An 18,810-nucleotide genomic window follows, 5' to 3' on the forward strand; every position below is an offset into this window, starting at 1 on the left:
TTGCAGACGCCTGGGAGGGGGGGGGCGGGCAGCTTGGAGGTACCGCTGCACTTCCGCACTCGCGCACTCAGCCCAGATAGGCTGAGGTCCCTCCCCCAGGGGGCCACCTCGCTCTTCCATTGGTTCTTGCCGATAATCGAACCGCATGACCACCAATGAGACTTCTCCGAGAGTGGGCGGGGCCTGGGCCTCCCGACGTGCACTCGGGGGCGAGCTCGGCGCCCTCTTCGCGGTGACGTCAGGCTCCGTTCGCGGCGCGTTGCCCAGGAAACCGCGTTTCCATCTCTGCGGGTTTCCGGGGGAGCATCCCCCCTCCCATTCAGCTTTTTCTTCAATGGGGGGGGAGGGAGGAGGGAGAAAGGAAGCTGTACTGGGTGACCCTTTCCCCCACCCCCCGCGGTCACCGCAGCCCCTTCAATCTCGGAGCCTGTGTTTTCCTTTCCTGGCCTCCAAAGCGCACGTGGCCTCCACCTGCTGGCTCTTACCAGGGCAGGTGTGTGCTGGCGCTGGTAGCTGGGGCTACTACGGGCACAAAGGACTTGAGAGAGTCCTTTAGTAGAATCCCCAGTAGGACCATGGCTGCTACGAAGCCTCCCAACAGTTGTTTTCCTCAACCTCCCGAACAGAAGACACATCCTGGCATGGCTTTGTGCTTGCTGGGACCCCTAAATTAGAGAGAGGCAACCAACGTGCTGGGGAATGGGTTTCTGAACAGAGGGGACACATCCTCCACCCTACTGCGTTCAGGCAACCCCAGTGATTCAGCAGGCACTTCCTTTGCATCCTCCTCCCTGGTTCTCCACCCATTTCTGGGAGGCAGATGATGGCTGGGGTCACACTGCCCTCAGCCCTGACCTTCAGGGCCTGGATGAAACTACCCGCATCTCCGCCCTAAGGCTTCCAACAGGAGCTGACATAGGTGCCCATTGACCTTGAGGTTTGGAGGGATGGACTGATGGAATATCTGCCTTTCAATTGAGGGCGTGGATAACTTGAGGTGACTAGGTGGTGGGAAGGCAGAAGGCCGCAGAAAGATGTCACGGGACACGCATTCAGAAGGGAATTGCACCTTTCTGAGGCTTTTTGGGCCAGGGGCTGATGAAGGTAGAGGTGTGAGGGACACCTCTAACACTCTAGGCCAAGTGCTATTTTTGTACCTCGTTTTTTTTTTCCTCTGTACAATGGGAGTACAATTCTAACAGACTGTGTGTGGTGCTTGTTAAATGAGGAAATGCATGTAAAAGAGTGAGAAGTCCCATGATGGTTCAAGTCTCTGCCCAGCCCCAGAAAGTATGAAGTAGGACTCCAGAAAGAACCCCGGTGGGCTTCAGGCTGGTAGGGAGCAGAGGACAGGGAAACGTGGGTGGTACAGACCACAGTTTTCAGGCAGACCAGCTGGCCACCAAGAGAGGTGAGCAGAGACAGGGCAAGTTTGAGGCAAAGGCCTTGAGAAGATGATCCATGACCCTCAAGGCTGGGGAAGGCTGAAATGGAATGCAATGCTAGGGTGTGTCCAGAGGGGCAGGGAGGTCATCCTGGGCTAGGTCAAGCCGAGAGGCCTCAAGTCCAGCCCGAGGCACCTGTATGCATTTCCGAGTTGAGTTGTGGGGGCTGGGGCCTCTGAGAAGGCCTCCCTGGGGATGTGTGGCTCACCCTCATGGTTCCCCTCGGACTGTGCCCGTGATTTGCCCCGCAGCCAGCCTGACGCTGGGTGTCCCCGGATAGAGTCCCCACTTCCCGTTCGGGCAGCCTGCGTGGGAGCCGAGAAGTGAGAAGGGGCGAGGGCGGGCTCCACCCAGGAGCAGCTCCGAGCCCGTCGGCTTAGGCTCCACGCCCTGAGGGACTTCCGGCCCCGGGTACCAGGAAGTGGCGGGCCCCTCCCTCCCTCGCCCAGCCGCTTCCTGCCCTTCCCTTCCCGGAGCCGCGCAGGGGGTGTGGGAACCACCGGGGAGCCGACCCCCGCCCCGAGCCGGCTCCGAGGTCCTCCCGAGTGGGCGCCCTCTCCCCGCCCCCCAGGAGAGCAGGCGGGGACCAGGCGTGTTTCATTTTCTGTTTATTACTTGAAATCACGGTGCTTGTGTAAGGGTTTTTTTTTTTTTTTCTTTCTTCCAATTTTAGGTTCCATACAGGAGACTGGCGCGGCGCCAGGACCCCCACAGCCCGACCCCGGGGCCGGGTAATGCTTCGTGTTGGGGGGGGAGGGGGAGGGAGGCCCTGAGAGGGCAGAGGGCTGCGGGCCGGTTCCTGTCTGGGGCCTCATACCCAGGGAGGCACAGACGTTATTTAAAAATCGTTAAAAAACAAAACAGAACACACATTTAAATAGGTATTCAAGACAGTTTTTCAAAAAACAAATGCACCCCTTTTTTTTCCTTTTTTTTTCTCGTTTTTTGGAAAAAAAATAAAACAAAAAAATAAAAACCAAATCCTTGACCTCTACCCTCCGGGACCCCTCCCCACCCCCCCACCCCCCCACAAAAAATTTTACAGCTACAGTTAATACATGATGTTCACATCTGAAACCATTAACTTTTCAACACATAATGGGAAGGGAGGGAGGACCTGGGGTTCATCTACAAGAACAAAGAGGGGGGAGACAGGTGGGGCCAGGACAGGACAGGGGGGGTGGGCAAGGCCCAAACATCCCATTATTATATATATATAAAAAAAAAAGTGAATGGGGAGGAACAAAACAATTCCCACCCCTATTGAAATGGCCCCAGTAGAGAGGACTCTCTCCCTCTGTTCCTGGAGGCCTAGGGCCCTCAGGGCTTGAGCAGTGGGGAGGGTCCAAATTAGACCAGCAGCAGACCCCCATGGGGGGGGGTTAATGCTACACAGCGGTGCCCTAACTCAGGGCATTCACAGCTCAGCACCCCCCTCCCCATCCTGGCTGCAGATTGAGGGCCCCCCCCCACAGTCCCCCATCTCTCAGGTTGGGCCAGGAAGAGGGAGTGGGGGTGTCTCCCCCATCATTTCTCTCCCAGTTTCAAGAGATTCCCAACCACTATTGGCTCAGTCAGAAAATTAATAATCTATAAATAGTCTCCAAGCTCAGGCGGAGGGAGGTCAGGGGAAATAGGGAATGGCGGGCAGGAGGGTGAGAGAGAAACAGCAGTCATGGTAGGGTGACCACAGAGGGTGGGTAAGGGCTGTTCCCAGCAGTGTCCTTTCCTGGCAGAAAAGGGTCTCCTGTCCCCACCTGACCCAAGACAGAAGGGACTGGACTCTGCAGAAAACAGCTTCACGTGGAAAAAAACAAAAGAATAATGGACAGATGTGGAAAACAGTCCCCTGTGGGCGTCCCTCCCTGGTGATGTCTCTCCTTGCTTGTGGCCCAGTGGGTGCTGCTGGCCCGGGGTGGAGGCCAAGGTTTTACAAGAGGGGGTGCGTGTGGACTCTCCTCTCCCTGCCCCTCCCCTCATCTGTAAAGTGCATAATGAGGCGTCTACATTTTTGACTTAAAACCTGAATCGGGTGTGCGTGTGGGGGGGGGGTGGAAGGCGGAGGAAGGCAGAGCGGAAGGGGGTGGGGGCGGCTTCCTGGTCTCCTCTGCTCTCAGCCATCTGGAAAGACTGCTACATATTTGGAGCTGGGGAAGGTGGGAGGAAGGACCCAGCGCAGAGGCCGTCAGAGACAGTGAAGGAGGAAGAGGTGGGCATGTGAGGGGAACGCAGGAGGTACAACCAGGGTGAGAATTTAAAAAAAAAAAAAAAGAAAGAAAAAAAAGAAAATCAAAGGCTGGTGGTGGGTGGTGAGGGAGGTGACCACCTGCCCTCCAGAGCTGGGCCACTACACATGCGCACTCGGCATCCCCAGGGCTCCCAGCCCTGTGCCGGGGTGTGCAGAGGAGCCTGGAGGGCCAGGTCTTAGGCCACCACGAATTCCGATTGGATGTCGGGGTTGACTTCCGGCTTCCAAACGGAGTCCTCGAAGTCAAGGCCCAAGCCAGCGGCCTCGCTGGGGCTGCTGCCTCCCCCGCTGCTGCTGCTGTCGCTGCGGCCGGCCTTGCGGCTGGGGGGCCAGTGGTAGGGGCCGCGGGCGTCCCGCCGGGCCTTTCTGCGCATGCGCTTCTGCTGCAGCAGGAGCTGGAGACGTTCCACCTTGCAGCGCGTGGCGCGGTTCTCAGTCTGCCGCAGACGGTCGCCTGCAAACCAGACAGTCATGTTATTACTTCGAGTCCATTTACCCCCCCTTCAAATACGGGGACCCCTCTCCCCGCTGTTTTCCACCTTTTCCTTGCTGGGGTGTGCACTGAGAAGGGAGGGCAGGGCTGACGGACCACCTCTTTTGCAGTTCCTCAAGAAGCTACTATGAAAGGCATTGGGGCAGTGGATGATGGATGGACTAAATTGGAGTTTGAACTATGCTGTGTTAATTTGGGGACCTGAGGAGACACTGAGGCTAGTGCCTCACTGTTCTACTTTTATGTACAGGGCTGTAGATGAGAAAACATCCCAAGGATGAGCACAGGCTGGGCAGAATGGTCATCCTCATCTCACAGGGCACTGGGTCAGGAGCAGGCTGGCTGTTCGGAAATAGGGAGGGGTTTGTGTGTGGGGGGTATTCCTGGCCTTTCCAAGTCCTTCCAACATTGGGGGGGCCCTCTGAGCCCGCCAGCCAGTACTGACTTGGCCATTCATAGAGGTGCCAAATGCCATCTGGAGATGGGGGCTGGGAGGGGGCAAAGAGGAAGTAGGGCTGGAGCCCCCTCTGGAGTGCACAAGGACACTTTGTGCCTGGATACACACATGCCTCCTTCTCTTCTAGACTGGAGCAGATACAGGAGGAGCAGCAGCTGCAACTCCTCTGGCCCCTGCGTAGCTCAGCTGCTCTCACAACCACCAGTGTACAACAGAAGGGCCTTGAGAACCCAGGAGGATGGGTGGGGACATGAGGCCCCCAGGATGGGCACTCACCTGGGGGCTTGCACATGCGGATCTGGCTCTGGCCCTGCAGCAGAGAGGAGGGGGATGTGGCCGCCAGCTTCTCACAGGAGGTAGTTTTGGGGGTGAGGTCAGGGGCTGGTGAGGCGGGTGAGCACTGGGCATGGCAACGGAGCTGGGTCAGCGAGGGGGGCATGCCCTGGTAGTGCCGTGTGGCACTCAGGAGGTCGTTGAGGATCTGTAGTATCGTGCCAATGTCACGCCGGGGCCTCCCGCTGCTGTCTTGGCAATTGGGGTGCAGAGTGCCTGCAGATAGAAGGGGTTATGAACTTGGTTAAGTACACGGTCAAATGTTCAACAGCAGCAAATGAAGACACAGCTGTCCATCTACACAAGCTCACAGCACGCACGCACACACATATTCAGGATCACTAGGGCAAGAGGGACAAGTGCCCTAAGGATGTTGTCCTGTGGGTGGCGTATACATGACACAGGCCCTGGAGAAGTAAACAAGCACCCAGGTCCACAGCCATGAGTGTACATACATGTACTCAAGTATATATATAAACTCCCATGGCTTGCCACGTGATCTCAAGAGCAGAGTTAGCCCATGCTGGTGGCTCACACCTGTAATCCTAAATTAGTCAGGAGGCTGATCTAATCCAGCCCAGGGAAGGAAAGCCTGTGAGGCACCTCCAATTAGCCAGCAAAAAAGCCGGAAGTAGGTGTGGCTCAAGTGGAAGAGCCCCAGCCTTGGGCAAAAAAGGTTAAGTGACAGCACCCAAGCCCTGAGTTCAAGCCCTAGTAGAGGTCCGAGTCACGGGTAGCACTATAGCATCATGTGACACCTACCAGAGAAGGTCCCTGAGAAGACCCCAGGAGCGTGGTTCACGAAGCTTTCAATGACTGCGCCAGGTTTGCGGGAGCGAGGGGTGGGACTGTTCCCTGGGGTGGCTGTGGTGCTGGCTCCAGGTCCGACACTGTTGCTGGCTGGCGGGGAGCAATCCATCTGCTGGTGATGTGGGGACAAGCATGTGAGTGTAGAGCTCAGGGCTTGGGGTATCACCCAGGAGTCTCTACCCACCCAGGATGAGACCTATTAGTAAGTCAGAGAATCATGAAAGGAGCCCAGGGTCCAGGAAAGAAAGAATTCAGCAGCCAAGGATGAGAGCAATCACCCCATTAGTCCAAGGTCCAGACATAATCTCTCTAGCCCAGGGTCAGAGACAGCCCTGGATACAATAGATCTATGACTCAGAGCCCTTGCCCTCTCCAAGCCCACCCCTGGGAAGTCCAAGGACAGTCCTCCCTTCTCACCTCAGGGCAAGTGGTTGAGGCGGCATGGGATCGGAAGGACCCAGCTGTGACTGGTGAAGGGGAGGCAGGGGAAGGGCTGGTGGGCACTGGTGGGACTCGGGCAGTGCTGGATACTGGCCGGCAGGGAGAAGATACAGGGGTGGTAATGTTGGGGTCACCCCGGGCGGCGGCAGCGGCAGCGGCTGCAGCTGCTAGCACATGGCGGTGTTGTAGCGGGGCATGCTGGGCAGCTAGCTGCAGTTGGACGAACATCATGTGATCTCCCACTCGAAGAGCCAGGGTCAACGGTGATCGGCCAGACAGGAAGTCACTGACCTGTAGAGAAACAGGCCCTTCAGCCTGGGGGGGGCCTCATTTGTGAGGTTCCCCAGCTCAGCCCAGCCCGGCCAGCTTCCCCAGCATTGTGTGACCTGGGGCTTCTCGCCGCCCCTCTCTGGGATCTGGGGTCCCTGTCGGTGCCACGGATGCTTAAATAAAATGAATCTGTATTTCCGGAAGCCTCCTCTGCCAGCCCGGCCCGGCCCAGGCGCCGCTGGGGGCTGTGGGGGACAGAGGCGATCAGACCAGGAGGGGCCTTAGCCATCCCTGGCCAACTTGGTTCTCTCAAGGGAAACAGAGATGGGGGGGGGGGGGAGGGAGACAGACAGGGCTCAACTGACAGTCACAGCCCTTAAGTAGCCCTCACCTCACACCTTTCCATATCTTCTTGGCTCAAGTCTCGGGCCATGCCTATGGGAGGGGGTCACCTCAGGCCCCCTCCCAGCTAAGTCACCCAACAAGTCAGTAGGCGGAATTCTTGGACAAATTCTTCCATGCTAACCTTTGCTTTCTCAAGATAAATATTTATCTGTCCTGGGCGGGGCAGAGGCCAAGGGGCAGCCACACTGCTGTGGGAAGGGGGCCCTGACTGGGTCTCTGGGGAAGCATGTCCCCTAGGGCCCCTCCACAAGCCCTGCTGAACGTGAACCTTGTGACCTGCCCTGACTTTGTGGGTGGGTGGACTCATGGGTGTATCTGACCCATCTGAACTGAGCACCCCCCTCTCTTTGGGGCCAGGCCAGTGCCTTGTTCTCCCCAGGGGCCGGGATGGGGGGGGGGGCTGGAGGTTTCTGAGAAGTGACATAGACCGATGACTCAGAGCGACCGCCTCCCAGAACTCCCTCCCTGGTCTGCTCTCCTCTGGCAGCTGCTGGTATAACCTCTGCTTGGGGGCCCACAGAAAGGGGGCAAAGAGGATACAGCCCCTACTGATACCTAATTACACAGCACCCCTTTTCTCCAAACACCTTGTAAGGATGGCCCAGCCAGCGGAGTCCCTGTTTCCATCTACCCTGCAACTCCCCCCCCCCTTAGGGAGGGCAAATGGGCGGGCATGACTATGCCAGGCGGGTAAACAGCCCTGGGGAGCCCAGCAGCTCTACCCAGCACCCTCCCACCTCCCTCCCGAGGCAGGCGCCCTGGGAGGATGTGAACCAAACATGTCTGGGGGCCCAGAGACCTCCTCCTGCCAACCGCAAGCCCCACGGGCAGCCAGGGGCTTTGTTCACACCTGCAGCCTCGCACCAGCTCCGGGGACCCCTGGCTCTTCACCCACTATGTCCCCACCCGTAAGGATGGCAGACCACCCAGCTACAGGCCCTGCCTAACCCCTCCTCCGCACCTTGCTCTACTGCTCTGCTCAGCAGGCAGGATACTACACGTTGGAAGGGAAGGGGGTGAGGGCCTTCTGAGGGAAGAATCTGCCACCAAGGCTGCTGGGCAGGTTTCCTGTGGCCAGGCTGGGGAGGCCCTGGAACCCGCCCACCCTCTCACAAGGGCGGGCGGCAGCCTGCTTCCCCCACCCTGGCAGTGGCGGATTGCTGAGGCCTGTGTCACTCTCCTGGGAGGTGGCCAGGGGCCGAGTTTGAGGAGGGCCTTGCAGCAGCCAAGAAAATGAGGAAAGGAAGTGGAGGGGAAAAAAAAGAAGAAGAAAAAAGCCCTGAACAAAATCGGGAACCAGGGTTAGGGCCAGCCCCAGCCTCCCTCCCCACCGCTTACTAAATATTTTCCTAACATCCTGTCTAGGCCTCCCTGGCCCTCAGGCTGGGTGCCCTTGCCCCTCCCCCCTGGTGAGTTAGAAAACAAAGGCCAGAAAGAGGAGGGGGCAGTGAGTGATGAGGTGACGTCCACCTCCTTGCAACAGGGGTCACCCTGGCTGCCCCTCCCCACAGGATAAACTACTAAAAACTATGCCGGTGGCTTTAAGGGAAGCTAGTTTTTTTGGGGGTAGGGGGGGTCTCTACAGCAGGGATGTATGTACTCAGTGAGTGGGGATACAGGCTGGGCTGGGAGTGCGTGGGCCAAGGTCACCCTGCAGGCAGGCAGGCTTGTGAAAGCTGGGCTCCCTCCCCCCCACAACCCCATGGCAGCCACCGTGGGAGAGAAAGCCCTCAAGGTCAGGTGGTGAGTGCTGGGGGGGTGGAGGTGGAGGAAAAGGAAGCAGAGTGACCAGGCCAAGCTGGCACCCAGGCAGTGTCTCCTCCCCCCTCCCAAGACACTGCAATACCACTTCAAGCTCTCCAAGAGTGTTCTGGAGTCTCTTCCATCTACGGGGGGGGGGGGGGCGCTACCAAAAGTAGCTGTGGATGGAAAGTGCCTGGCACCCAAACCCCTAGGTTAAGAAGGGTCTGCTGTGTGTCTTACCTGAGTCTCCGTCAAACTCTCAAGGGCTTGCATGACAGACTGCTCCGGCCTTGAGGCCTGGGACTACAAAGAGAGGGAGGGAGGAGGGCCTGAGTGTGGGTTTGGCACCGTGGGCTTAAGCATGGAGTAGGGAGGGCCCTGCGTGCTGGGGGTGGGCTGCTCTTACAGAAAAGGATTGCTGCACTAGGGGAGTGGTGGTGGTGGCGGTGGAGATCAGGCGCCCTGGGAGGGGGCACCCTGCCTGCGTGGGGCCCTCCAGGGCAGTCATTTACCATGAGGCCCGCTTCCACGGTGGGTACCAGCGTCAGCTTGCTACCATCCCCCACGCCGAACTCCTGCAGCTTCCCCGAACTGAGCCGGCTGGGGGTAGGAAGGAAGAGGGTGAGACGGCAGAGACAACACAGGGACGCGGAAGCGGGAGGCTGCGGGGGAGGGCAGTGCCTGCGGGAGGGGGGGGGGCGCCCAGAGACGTCCTTCCAACCCCCACCCCCCTTTTCTGGTTTCTAGATCCTGGACTTTGAGGCGTGTGTGGGGAAGCTTCTTGGTCCTGGGGGCCTCCCCTCCCCCCGATACTGGCAACTCAAGACTTCTTCCCCTGGAACCCCCAAACTCCTAGTCAAGCACCCCCTTCTGCAGTTTACAAGACACTTTCACATCACACCACCACCTGGGCTCCAGGGTGTCCTTTGCCACCCTCCCTCGCGCCCCCAGGGCCGGCTCCTGCCTCCCAATTCCCCAAATCCTGCTCGGGCTCGTCTTTGTGGGCACCACACAGGGCTTAGGCCCTTGAAGAGGCCTTCGGGGGCTGCGCCGGGCCGGGCCAGGTTCCCCCTCCTCCCACCCTCCCAGGCGCAGGCCGCTGCTGCTCAGACAAAGGAGACCCTCCCCCTCCAGCCCCTCCCCCACGAGGGCCCCTCCGCCGGGGATGGACACTGTGTGTCCCCGGAGGCCCGCAGGGGGAGGACTCCCCGGCCTGGAGGCGATTTAAATACCAAGGGGGAGGGGGGAGGCTGCGGGGAGCGCACGGTGGTGAGAACAAAGGGGGGCAGAGACGCAAGTGGTAGGGAGACAGCCAGACACAGAGGGGGCAGCCGAGCAGATGCGTTAGACTGTGAGGACTCCGGGTGGCTGCGACCCCCCACTTGAGTAGCTAGGACCCCCGTGAGGTTCTGAGGCGCATGCCTTACCCGGAGCGGGGCGGCGAAGTCCAGCCCGGCGCCTCCGCCCCCGCCTTTGTGCGGCGACCCCAGGCGGGGGAGGGGGCCGAGGCAGGCAAGGCCGAGCAGAGGGCGCCCGAGAGCGCGCAGCGCGCCCCCGCTCCCCCGTCTGGCCGCCCCCCGTTTCCCCGCGCGGCGCGCTCTTTGTTCCCGCCCGGGGGCCGGGGCCCGAGGGGGCGGCCCGGCGGGAGGGGGGGCGCGAGCGGGGGCGGCGCGCGGTACCTACGTGTCTTTGTGGAGCAGCGCCAGACGCTCCTTGGGCACTTTGAGGCGCTGGGAGAGCCGCTTGCGCAGCCCCTCCACCGTTTCGTCTGGGGGCACCGACAGGTCGTAGCGGGTCCCCGTCGTGCTGTGGATGGCCAGGCTCATGGGCGCCGCTTCGGCCGCTGGGCCCAGCTCGCAGGCGCCGCCGGGGGCCCCGCGCCGGCAGCTCCGGGCGCCGCCGGGCTGCGGCTCCATCCCCGGCGCGCGCTGGGGGGCTGGGGTCCGCGGGGCGCCGCCAATCCTCTCCGCGCCTCTGGGACCCGGACTCTCCCAAAACGGGGTCCTTCCTCTCTGGGTGTTTGGGGGCGGGGGGGGCAATGCGTTTGTCCCTCGGGAAGGTCCCAGCGGTGAAAAGCGAGTCGGAAATTAAAAATCCGAGTGGCGCTCAGAGGTCGCGTCGGCTTCTCGGGTTGCGGCCCCGGGGTGGGGTCTGGGCTTGCAGTTCCTCCGAGGGCGGTGGGTGGCCCGGGAGCGGCGCGGGCCCCTGAGGAGGGGCAGCCCCTGGCCAAGCGGGCTCGGTGCTTATGCTGCTCGGGTCGCGCTACCCGGCGCGTCCCCTCCCTTAGCAACAGCCGCGGCAGCCGCTGCTCGCAGGATCTGGGGGTGAAAGTAACAAGAAAAAAAAAGTTATAATGTATCAACGTTCAAAGGGGCGGGGCCTCCGCCCCCTCCCATTCACTACTTACTCCGCCGGCCATGCGTCGGCCAATCGGCGCACGCCGAACGCCCAGTCCGCTGCACTCCCGAACCAATAGGAGCCACCTGGGTACTGCCCCACGTGGCAGCACACCACGCCTCTCCCCCCGCCCCCGTCGACAGACTGTCCAATAAAAGCACGGCGAGGGCGGGGCTGGCGCTGCACCCCCCCCCGCCCTCGTCGGCGCTGGGAGCCATTCATAAGGCCCTGAGTCCGCAACAAAGGGCGGGCGGGCCCAGAGGGGCGCGGGACCCTGGTCTGGGGTTGTACTGCCTTTCCCAAGGGCCTCCTAGGGGAGCGGCCTTGGGCGTGGGGAGGGGACACGGGCCATTGTTCCTGCAGTCTGGAAAGGCAGGAAGTAGTGGAGCCTCCCCGTCGATTATGTCCGGGAACTTGCAACCAGCGGAAGCTGGAGCTTGAACTCTGTCCGCCTCGTGGCTAGGGTCCCCGGCGGAGAAGCTCATGAGGAACGGCCAGCCGGCTGCCCTCTCCCCGTGGGTTGGGTGGGCGTGGAGGCCTGGGCGGGGCGCATGGCTAGGGTGGGGCCCCGCACCCCATGACGTGGCCAAGACCGGGAGCGTCCGTCCAGAGCCAGTGCCATCTCGCGTCCCAGCAACCCGCCCACCCCCAGCTCCCCATCCCCCGCGGGACGGGTCCGTTTCCCGAGAGGCCGTGACGTGACGCGGCGTCCCCGGTTGCGCCCGCGTGCGCCGCTCAGGACAGCGGTGAGTCAGCAGCTCCGGCGCGCCCTCTCCTGGCATTGCCTGGCAGCGAGCCCCGGGTCCCAGAGGAGGGGGCGCCGCGCGGAAAAGCAGAGGAAAGGGCATAGGGACTGCAGGTCTGGGCTGAGCCCCACTGGGGCACTATCGAATCCACGCATCAAAACTAGACTGACAGCACAGTTGAGGAAACTGAGGCCGGAGCGGCACCTAGTTCAAGGTCACTTGCGAGGAAGGGGGAGTGCCCTGGGGGGCGGGGCGGGGGCTGCAGCCCTGCCTGGGCGGTGCGGGCTGCGCGGAGCCCCTCCCACCCCGAAATGGGGCGAGGGGCTCCGTGGGCTTTGGTACCCAAAACCCTGCCTGCCCCAAGAACAAAGAAAAGTAGGACACCAGTACAATCTTGACAGGACCCCTCCCAGGCCCGTGAGGTCCCGCCCCCCACTCACCGGGCGCGGTGGTTCCTGGGTCCCTATAGTTCCGAGCGACCCTCGGCGGCGGGGGCAAACAGTGCGGTGACCAGGGCGATCTGGGGCCAGGCGGGCGGCCCCGGAGCCTTTATCCGCCGCCGCCTTCCCTCGGGGTGGAGTTTGGGCGGGTAGGGGGCGGGGGGCCGGGCAGGCGGTGACGCAGCTGGCCCCCGCCCCTGCGGGCTGGCCCAGGCCCCGGGCCCCGAGGCTCCGTCGGCCCAGGGCACCTAGCTCCCACGTCCAGCCTAGCCTCAATTATACCAGAGGCTGTATCTCTGAGCCCGGGTCTTTAGGCTTTGTTATGGACCCCGATGCACCCTGAGACGAGGTTTGAGGGCGTCCAGCCGGGTTGCCGGCCGCACCCCCTTTCCTGCCAGCTGGTGCTTCCGCCTGGGGGCACCCCATGTTGGGGGGGGGAGGGAGGGATGGGGAGGGCTGAGTCAGCGGTCGCTGTCCAGGAAAACAGGCTGGAGTCACCTGCCAGGCAGCGGGGTGCCCCAGCTTGCTGCCGGGTAGCCTGCCCTCCCGCATCCCTTAACGGTGACCTCAGAGGGCATTTCTGGAGAGATTAAGGCACCATGGGGGCCAGCATAGTCACCGCTGGCTGTGCTGTGTGACATAGAGAAGAACTGGCCTCTCTGAGCCAGTTTCTTATAGGATGACCAGGTCGAGAAATAAGATAATTTGGAGTGGCTCATTCTGATGTCCTCTGAAGCGATGCTCTCATCCCATGAATGGGCACACACCTGCTGCCCCCCTACCTTAGGGGTGGACAGGCACACAAGCACTCTGGGACCAATGCTGTGGACAAAGACTCTAAAGCTTGAGTGTCCCAGTTCTTTCACAGGTGGCCCTGACTTTCCCAGGATGATCCTGGTGGTTGTCCAGCAAGGCCTTCTCTCCTCTGCCAAGAGAAGGGGGACAGTGGGTCCTATCCCAGCTCCTGTCCACTTATCTAGTTCCTGCCTTTATCTAGCCTGACCACCTCTATCCCCACCCTTGCCCTGTGCACCCCTCCCAAGGGCTGTTTCCTTTCAGGTCTCCTTTTGGCTCCCACCCACTCCCTTCCTGCAGCCTCTGACTCCCCACCCTGAAGCAGGTGTATCCAGGCACTCCCAGCTCCATAAGGATCAGTGCCAGGCCAGGGGAGCTGGGAGAATGCTTGGAAGGAGCTGGATTGGAGAGATGAGTAGAAATTTGTCACAGAGGAAGTGCAAACAGTGAAAACAGCTCTGCCAGTGAGCTGTGGCTCAAGGAATAGTTGAGTTGGTGGTGGAAGAGGCTCCTTGAGGGGCTTGGGGTCCAGGACACACATTGCTTGTGTTTGCTTCCAGAGGTCATAGTGGTGGCGGAGGAAGCTGTGCATTTTGGGAGCAAGGGCACCTAGTGCAGGTCCCATTCCGTGGGCTGGAGTTACTGTAGACAGAGTATGATTGTTTGCTAGAACATTGGTACACCTGTCACCTGGATGCTGTAACCTCAGCCTGGATGGAGTATGAAATGAGGAGTTGAAAGCTGGGCACCTATAATCCCAGCTACTCAGGACTACGGTTCAAAGCCAGCCTGGGCAGGAAAGTTCATGACTCTTAGCTCCAAGTAACTGCCAAAAGTCTGGAAAAAGAGCTGTGGCTTAAGTGGTAGAGTGCTAACCTTGAGCAAAATAGCTCAGGAACAGTGCCCAGACCATGTGATCAGCCCTACGACTGGCTCACATGTATGCACACACGCACATACACACATAGTACAAAAAAAGAATTGGAGTAGAATGTGGCCTCTTAGGGACGCGACGCTTGGGGTTCAAAATACTCAGTTCATGGCACCTCTGCTCTTTGTCCCCAGGTGAGTAAAAACCCAGAAACAATGGGGAAGGGTCAGGCCTTTATAGCTTTCCCCTACCAGGCCTAGGGCCCGTCTATTCTCTAAGATGCCAGCCCTACCCTGCCTGCCTTGGCCTGTCTACAATACTCACACCTCCCCCTTGGGAGTGGCCTAGCTGTGCCCCTGTGGACTAAGGACAGGGTCCCTGGTTGTGAAGTGTGCTAGCCTCAGCCAGGTATAGGAAGCTCTGAGACAGTCTCCTCCCACTGGGACAATGCCAAGCTGAGCTGTGTCCTTAGTCTTATTTATAGTGTCCCAGTGGCCTAGCCAGGACCTCTTCTCTTTGCTGAGGGAGAGGGTGGGGCCTAGGCAGGAAGGCTGTACCTGGGACTCTGAGGCTACCACACCTCTGAGCAAAAGCTCCTGGGGAAGGGATGGGCTGATGACTAGCTTTCAGAACCGGGACGAGGACACAGGAGTACTACAGGGTTTTCTGACTAGAGACAACGCTAACACAGTCTCATCCAGGCTTGGCATGCACCGTGGGGAGTCACTAGCACGGGGCTTGTGACGAAAAGGGGCCGCCCACTGGTGCACACAGGCCACATGCAGGCCTGGGGGTGGATGCCAGGTCACAGTCCTGGCTCCAGTGACACAGGCGGGGAGCAAGCCCTGACACCATGTACTCACCCTCCTGGAATCCCCTCCCAGCCTCACTGGGACAAGGTAGGAGGGGGAGGGAGGCCCAGACAGAGTCCCTCAGCCAGGGCAGTGCCTGGTGCCCCAAGGTTGCAGAGGAGGTAGGGTAGTGCCCAGGCAAGACACTTCCAGGGCTGCCCCTAAGCTCACCCCACCCCATCTGGGACTAGCCAGGGCCCTGTGTACCCACAGAGGTGCCAACACTACCAAGGATTTTGGGCAGCTGGCCAGGCTAGGGCCACCCACAGCCCGGGCGTGCCCAGGGCAGGGCCTCTGTGGGAGCACATGAGGACCACTTCTTCCCAAGACTTGCCAGGGAGGGGCTAGGAAGCCACAGAAGGGAGGGCCTGGTGTTACTTGTGGTCAGGGCTCCAGATCTACAGACCCAGAACGTGGCATCAGCCCCAGCCCAAGCCCAACCCCAGTAGTTAGGACCACACCTTTCCCTGACCTCTATCCCACCCTTGGTCTCAACCCTCACCCATCCACACCCTGTGGGAGAAATGCCCAGCTCCCTGCCCACCCCACCTGGCCTGCCAAGCTGTGCCCTTGGACCAAGCTTTGTACCTCACCCACCACCAGGGTCTGTTGACTGAGGACATACAGGGAACCCAGCCTCACTAGATCCACAGGCTCTGGTTTACATGAGGAACACAGAAGATTGGAGAGGGAGGTGTCTGACCTCTTCAACTTGGCAGAAGTGAGGACACCAAAACACACAGTCAAGTTCCTGGTCTTTAATTGGGGGGTGAGGCTGGGGCAGGCCCTCTGGACAAGTGGCATAGGTACTGTAGGTATGGGTGGCAGCTCTGTGGGGACAGGCGTCGGGACAGTAAGTCAGGTTGAGAGGACCTTAGGTAAGAGCCTCACTAGGCCTGTGGAACCTGGCACTGTACTGCCCCCTGGCGGCCTCTTCACTAAGCTGCATGGGGGAGGAAACTCTTGGGTGTTTTCAGACCACCCCTAAATAGCCTGGACCCCAGGGGAGCTGGTTCCACCTGTGCAGTACAGTACACACCCTGCTTAACCCTGGGCCTCGGTTTCCCTGCTGATGACAGACATACACCAACTACTCCAGGGCCTTCACCAGGGCCTCGTTGGCCTCGATGCGTATCTGGATCTCTGCTCGTGCAGCCTCATCTGCAGCCCCAGACAGCTCAGACTGCGCCTTCTCCAGATTCGCCTTGGCTGTCTGCAGAGGGTGGGCAGGGGTGAGGGCAGAGTAGACCCAGCCGGGCACCTGCCCTTCCACTGCAGCAGATTCCCTCCATACTTACCCCCAGATCCAGCATGTCCAGCGTCACAGCTTCTTCAGCCAGTAACTGCACAGAGGAGTCAGCATTCACCGTGACAGAGCCACTGCTCACTGTGGGACGGGGAGCAGGAAACAGGGCCTCAATCCACTCTGTCCATGCAGCATCCTAGTGGGCAACCTCAGAGTCCCTTGGCTTGGAGTTCCATAAGACTGAGATACCACAGTACCCAGTCTGTGCCACTAGCCTAGCAGATCACCCTCTCTGGAAAATGAAATACTAGCTGGATATTAGTGGCTCACTGTCATAATCCCAGCTACTTATTTAGCTAAGATCTGAAGACTGCATTTTAGAGCCAAAGCACGAAAGTCAATGAGATTCCTAATTCCGATTGACCACCAAAAAAACCAGAACAAGAGGTGGGATTCAAGTGCTGGGACACCAGCCTTGGGCAAAAAAAGCTAAGGGACAGTGCCTAGGCCCTGAGTTCAAGTCTCAGTACTGGTCAAAAAAATTCAGGGATTTATTTGCTTGATGGGGCTGGATGCTCGCTCACAACCTGTTGTTTCTCCTTTCAAATGTGTAACAGTTGCCCTGGTGGAATAACTTAATGATAGATTGTTTTGCACGAGAACCTGAGTTCAAATATGTAACTCTCCCTATATGAAAGGACTCTCATTTAAAATATATAAAAAAAGAAAGGGTGGGAATATGGCTAAAGCAGTATAAGTTTGCCTAGCATGCCGATAAACTCTGAGTTTAATCTGCAGTACTGTGAATTAAAAAAAAAAATTTACCCAAGTGTGGGTGGCTCGCAACTGTAATCCTAGCTATTATATAGGAGGCTGAGATATGAGGATCTGGGTTCCAAACCAGCCCAGGCAATAAAGTCCATGAAACTCTTATCTCCCAATTAACTACCAAAAAAGCTGAAGGAGAGCTGTGGCTCAAGTAAGTAGAGTGCTAGTCTTGAGGGGAAAAAATATCAGGGAAGCTGGGTGCTGACGGCTCATGCCTCTAATCCTAGCTACTCAGGAGGCTGAGATCTGAGGATCTGGGTTCAAAGACAGCATGGTCAGGAATGTCCCAAGACTCTTATCTCCAATTAACCACCGAAAACTGGAAGTGGAGCTGTGGTTCAAAGTGGTAGAATACTAGTTTTGAGCTAAAGAGCTCAGGGACAGTGCCCAGGCCCTAAGTTCAAGTCCCAGGATGAGTATTAAAAAACAAAAACAAAAACGGGGGGGGGGGATGTATCTCAGATTGGCTTTCTCCTGCACACCACCACTCCTCCCTTCAGCTCTCTACTTCTTTCTAGCTCTGTGTCCCCCACTGTCCCCCACTGGCCAAACTAGGTTGAGTTCAGGCTTATATGCATCCTGCCCTGTTCTAGGTGACTCCATCATTGTCCCCCTCCCAGCTACTTACACCTGCCAACCTTTACTTTTCTCAAGGTCTCAGGTGAAACCAGGCTGACTGCCAGAAGGGACCATAATCCCCACCTCCCACCCCAGTTCGTTGCATACTGACCAAAGTACTTAGTGGTGGTGCCATCTTCGGCATGAACCACCACCAGCCCGGGTCGCAGGACCTGCAGAGTGGGCACGTGGGATGCCAAGATGCCGAAGGCACCTGTCAGAGTGGGTACATCCACTTGCCGGACGTTGGCCTCGTTGAAGAATACCTGGAGAGGAAATCAGACTGTTGCTTAGCAACCCTCAAACCCAGTTCAAGGAGACTTGGTCTTTCCTGCTGCGAAATGGGTCCCGGCAAGGGGCAACACATGCTCCCAGCGCTGGCTTTGGCCTTAGGGGTCCGGCTTCGGGCGCAAGTCCGCCTCCAGAGGAGGGGAGAAGGGGGTAGAGGATGCAGGGCGGGAGGCAGGGGTTCCGGCGGGCTGAGTCGGCTTCTGGACCGCAGGAAGACAGGCGCGGATCCCACAAGGGTCGGGTACCAGACCACGGTCTAAAAACCCAATGTAGATCGCCGGTCCACGACCTAGCGAGTTGAGGGGCCTCGATCCTGGGGGCGGGGTGCGCAGGCCCGGCGACTGCGCGGGGTCGGACCTGAGTAGGGGAGGCGAAGGTGAAGGACATCTGGCCGGGGCCTGCGGCGGGGGCGGCGGCGGCGGCCTCGGCGTATGCACGAGCCTGGCGTACGAGGCGGCCCAGGCCTGGGCGGCGGAGCAGTACGGCGGGCAGCATGGCAGCAGTGGCGGCGGCAGACAGCGGACTCCGGAGAACGGACAGTGGCGACACGGCGGCCTTGAGGGCTGGGAGGACAACGCGCCGGGGCTTGTGGGAGGCACAGTTCCGGCGAGTGCGCATGCGCACACTACGACTACCGGCAGACTCGGCGGGACGGCAAGTACCGGGAGCAGAGCGTTCTGGGAGTTGTAGTTTCATCCCGGCTTCCGGAGGGAGGAGTGTATTTTTGATGATTCTGCGCTGGCGGGGACTAGACACCTGCACCAAGCGTACCTTTGAGTTTCCAGATTGCTGGGATGTCTTACATTGGAGGCCTCTGGGAAACAGAATATCCTGCTCCGGAACGGGCGAGGAGGGTGCTTAGCAGGCACACACGACGTCATCAACCAGCAAATCTGTAGTGTGTTGGGTGACAAGTACTGAAATAAACATAGGACACCAGCTGAATGGGGAACGTGTTGGGAAACTCGCGAAGGTTTGCAGCTGGGGATGCATCTGTCTGGAAGACAGCCTCCCAGTCTGGAGGAAAGCGGCGGCCCTGCGCCCGGCACAGGCAGAGGGCGCTCCAAGCCTGGAAATGCGCT

General features: G+C 59.4%; 2 protein-coding genes across 8 annotated transcripts; both read right to left on the minus strand.

Moving 5' to 3' along the window:
- Positions 1 to 2,037: 2,037 nt before the first annotated feature.
- Midn (midnolin) lies at positions 2,038 to 13,764 on the minus strand. 7 transcript variants are annotated; one of them, XM_048341776.1, is made up of 9 exons: positions 12,229 to 13,764; positions 10,329 to 10,963; positions 9,158 to 9,245; positions 8,886 to 8,948; positions 6,614 to 6,742; positions 6,204 to 6,518; positions 5,739 to 5,895; positions 4,920 to 5,192; positions 2,038 to 4,147 (listed from the first exon to the last, which is right to left on the minus strand). In XM_048341776.1, exons 2-9 carry the CDS (start codon positions 10,559 to 10,561, stop codon positions 3,870 to 3,872), a joined length of 1,536 nt encoding a protein of 511 aa, XP_048197733.1. In that variant the 5' UTR covers positions 10,562 to 10,963; positions 12,229 to 13,764; the 3' UTR covers positions 2,038 to 3,869. The 7 variants fall into 7 exon arrangements, with proteins under 7 accessions (XP_048197733.1, XP_048197730.1, XP_048197731.1 ...); XM_048341773.1 differs by having other exon boundaries at positions 5,739 to 5,901; XM_048341774.1 differs by having other exon boundaries at positions 5,739 to 5,898; positions 12,229 to 13,762.
- Positions 13,765 to 15,488: 1,724 nt separating this feature from the next.
- Atp5f1d (ATP synthase F1 subunit delta) lies at positions 15,489 to 18,325 on the minus strand. The gene is made up of 4 exons (XM_048341781.1): positions 18,086 to 18,325; positions 17,550 to 17,703; positions 16,044 to 16,132; positions 15,489 to 15,958 (listed from the first exon to the last, which is right to left on the minus strand). The coding sequence occupies exons 1-4, from the start codon at positions 18,221 to 18,223 to the stop codon at positions 15,836 to 15,838; spliced, it is 504 nt and encodes a 167-aa protein (XP_048197738.1). The 5' UTR covers positions 18,224 to 18,325; the 3' UTR covers positions 15,489 to 15,835.
- Positions 18,326 to 18,810: the final 485 nt, after the last annotated feature.

The sequence above is a fragment of the Perognathus longimembris genome, chromosome 3 (assembly GCF_023159225.1).
Source record: "Perognathus longimembris pacificus isolate PPM17 chromosome 3, ASM2315922v1, whole genome shotgun sequence".
Taxonomy (NCBI): domain Eukaryota; kingdom Metazoa; phylum Chordata; class Mammalia; order Rodentia; family Heteromyidae; genus Perognathus; species Perognathus longimembris.

Coding starts and splice junctions, on each gene's coding strand:
- Atp5f1d (XM_048341781.1), bottom strand. CDS start 18,223: ATGCTGCCCGCCGTACTGCTCCGCCGCCCAGGCCTGGGCCGCCTCGTA. Junction 17,704..18,085: donor CCTTCGCCTCCCCTACTCAG/GTCCGACCCCGC, acceptor TTTCCTCTCCAG/GTATTCTTCAACGAGGCCAA. Junction 16,133..17,549: donor CACCACCACTAAGTACTTTG/GTCAGTATGCAA, acceptor CCCGTCCCACAG/TGAGCAGTGGCTCTGTCACG.
- Midn (XM_048341773.1), bottom strand. CDS start 10,561: ATGGAGCCGCAGCCCGGCGGCGCCCGGAGCTGCCGGCGCGGGGCCCCC. Junction 6,519..6,613: donor GGGGCGGCGAGAAGCCCCAG/GTCACACAATGC, acceptor GTTTCTCTACAG/GTCAGTGACTTCCTGTCTGG. Junction 4,148..4,919: donor CCGCATGTGCAAGCCCCCAG/GTGAGTGCCCAT, acceptor TCTGGTTTGCAG/GCGACCGTCTGCGGCAGACT.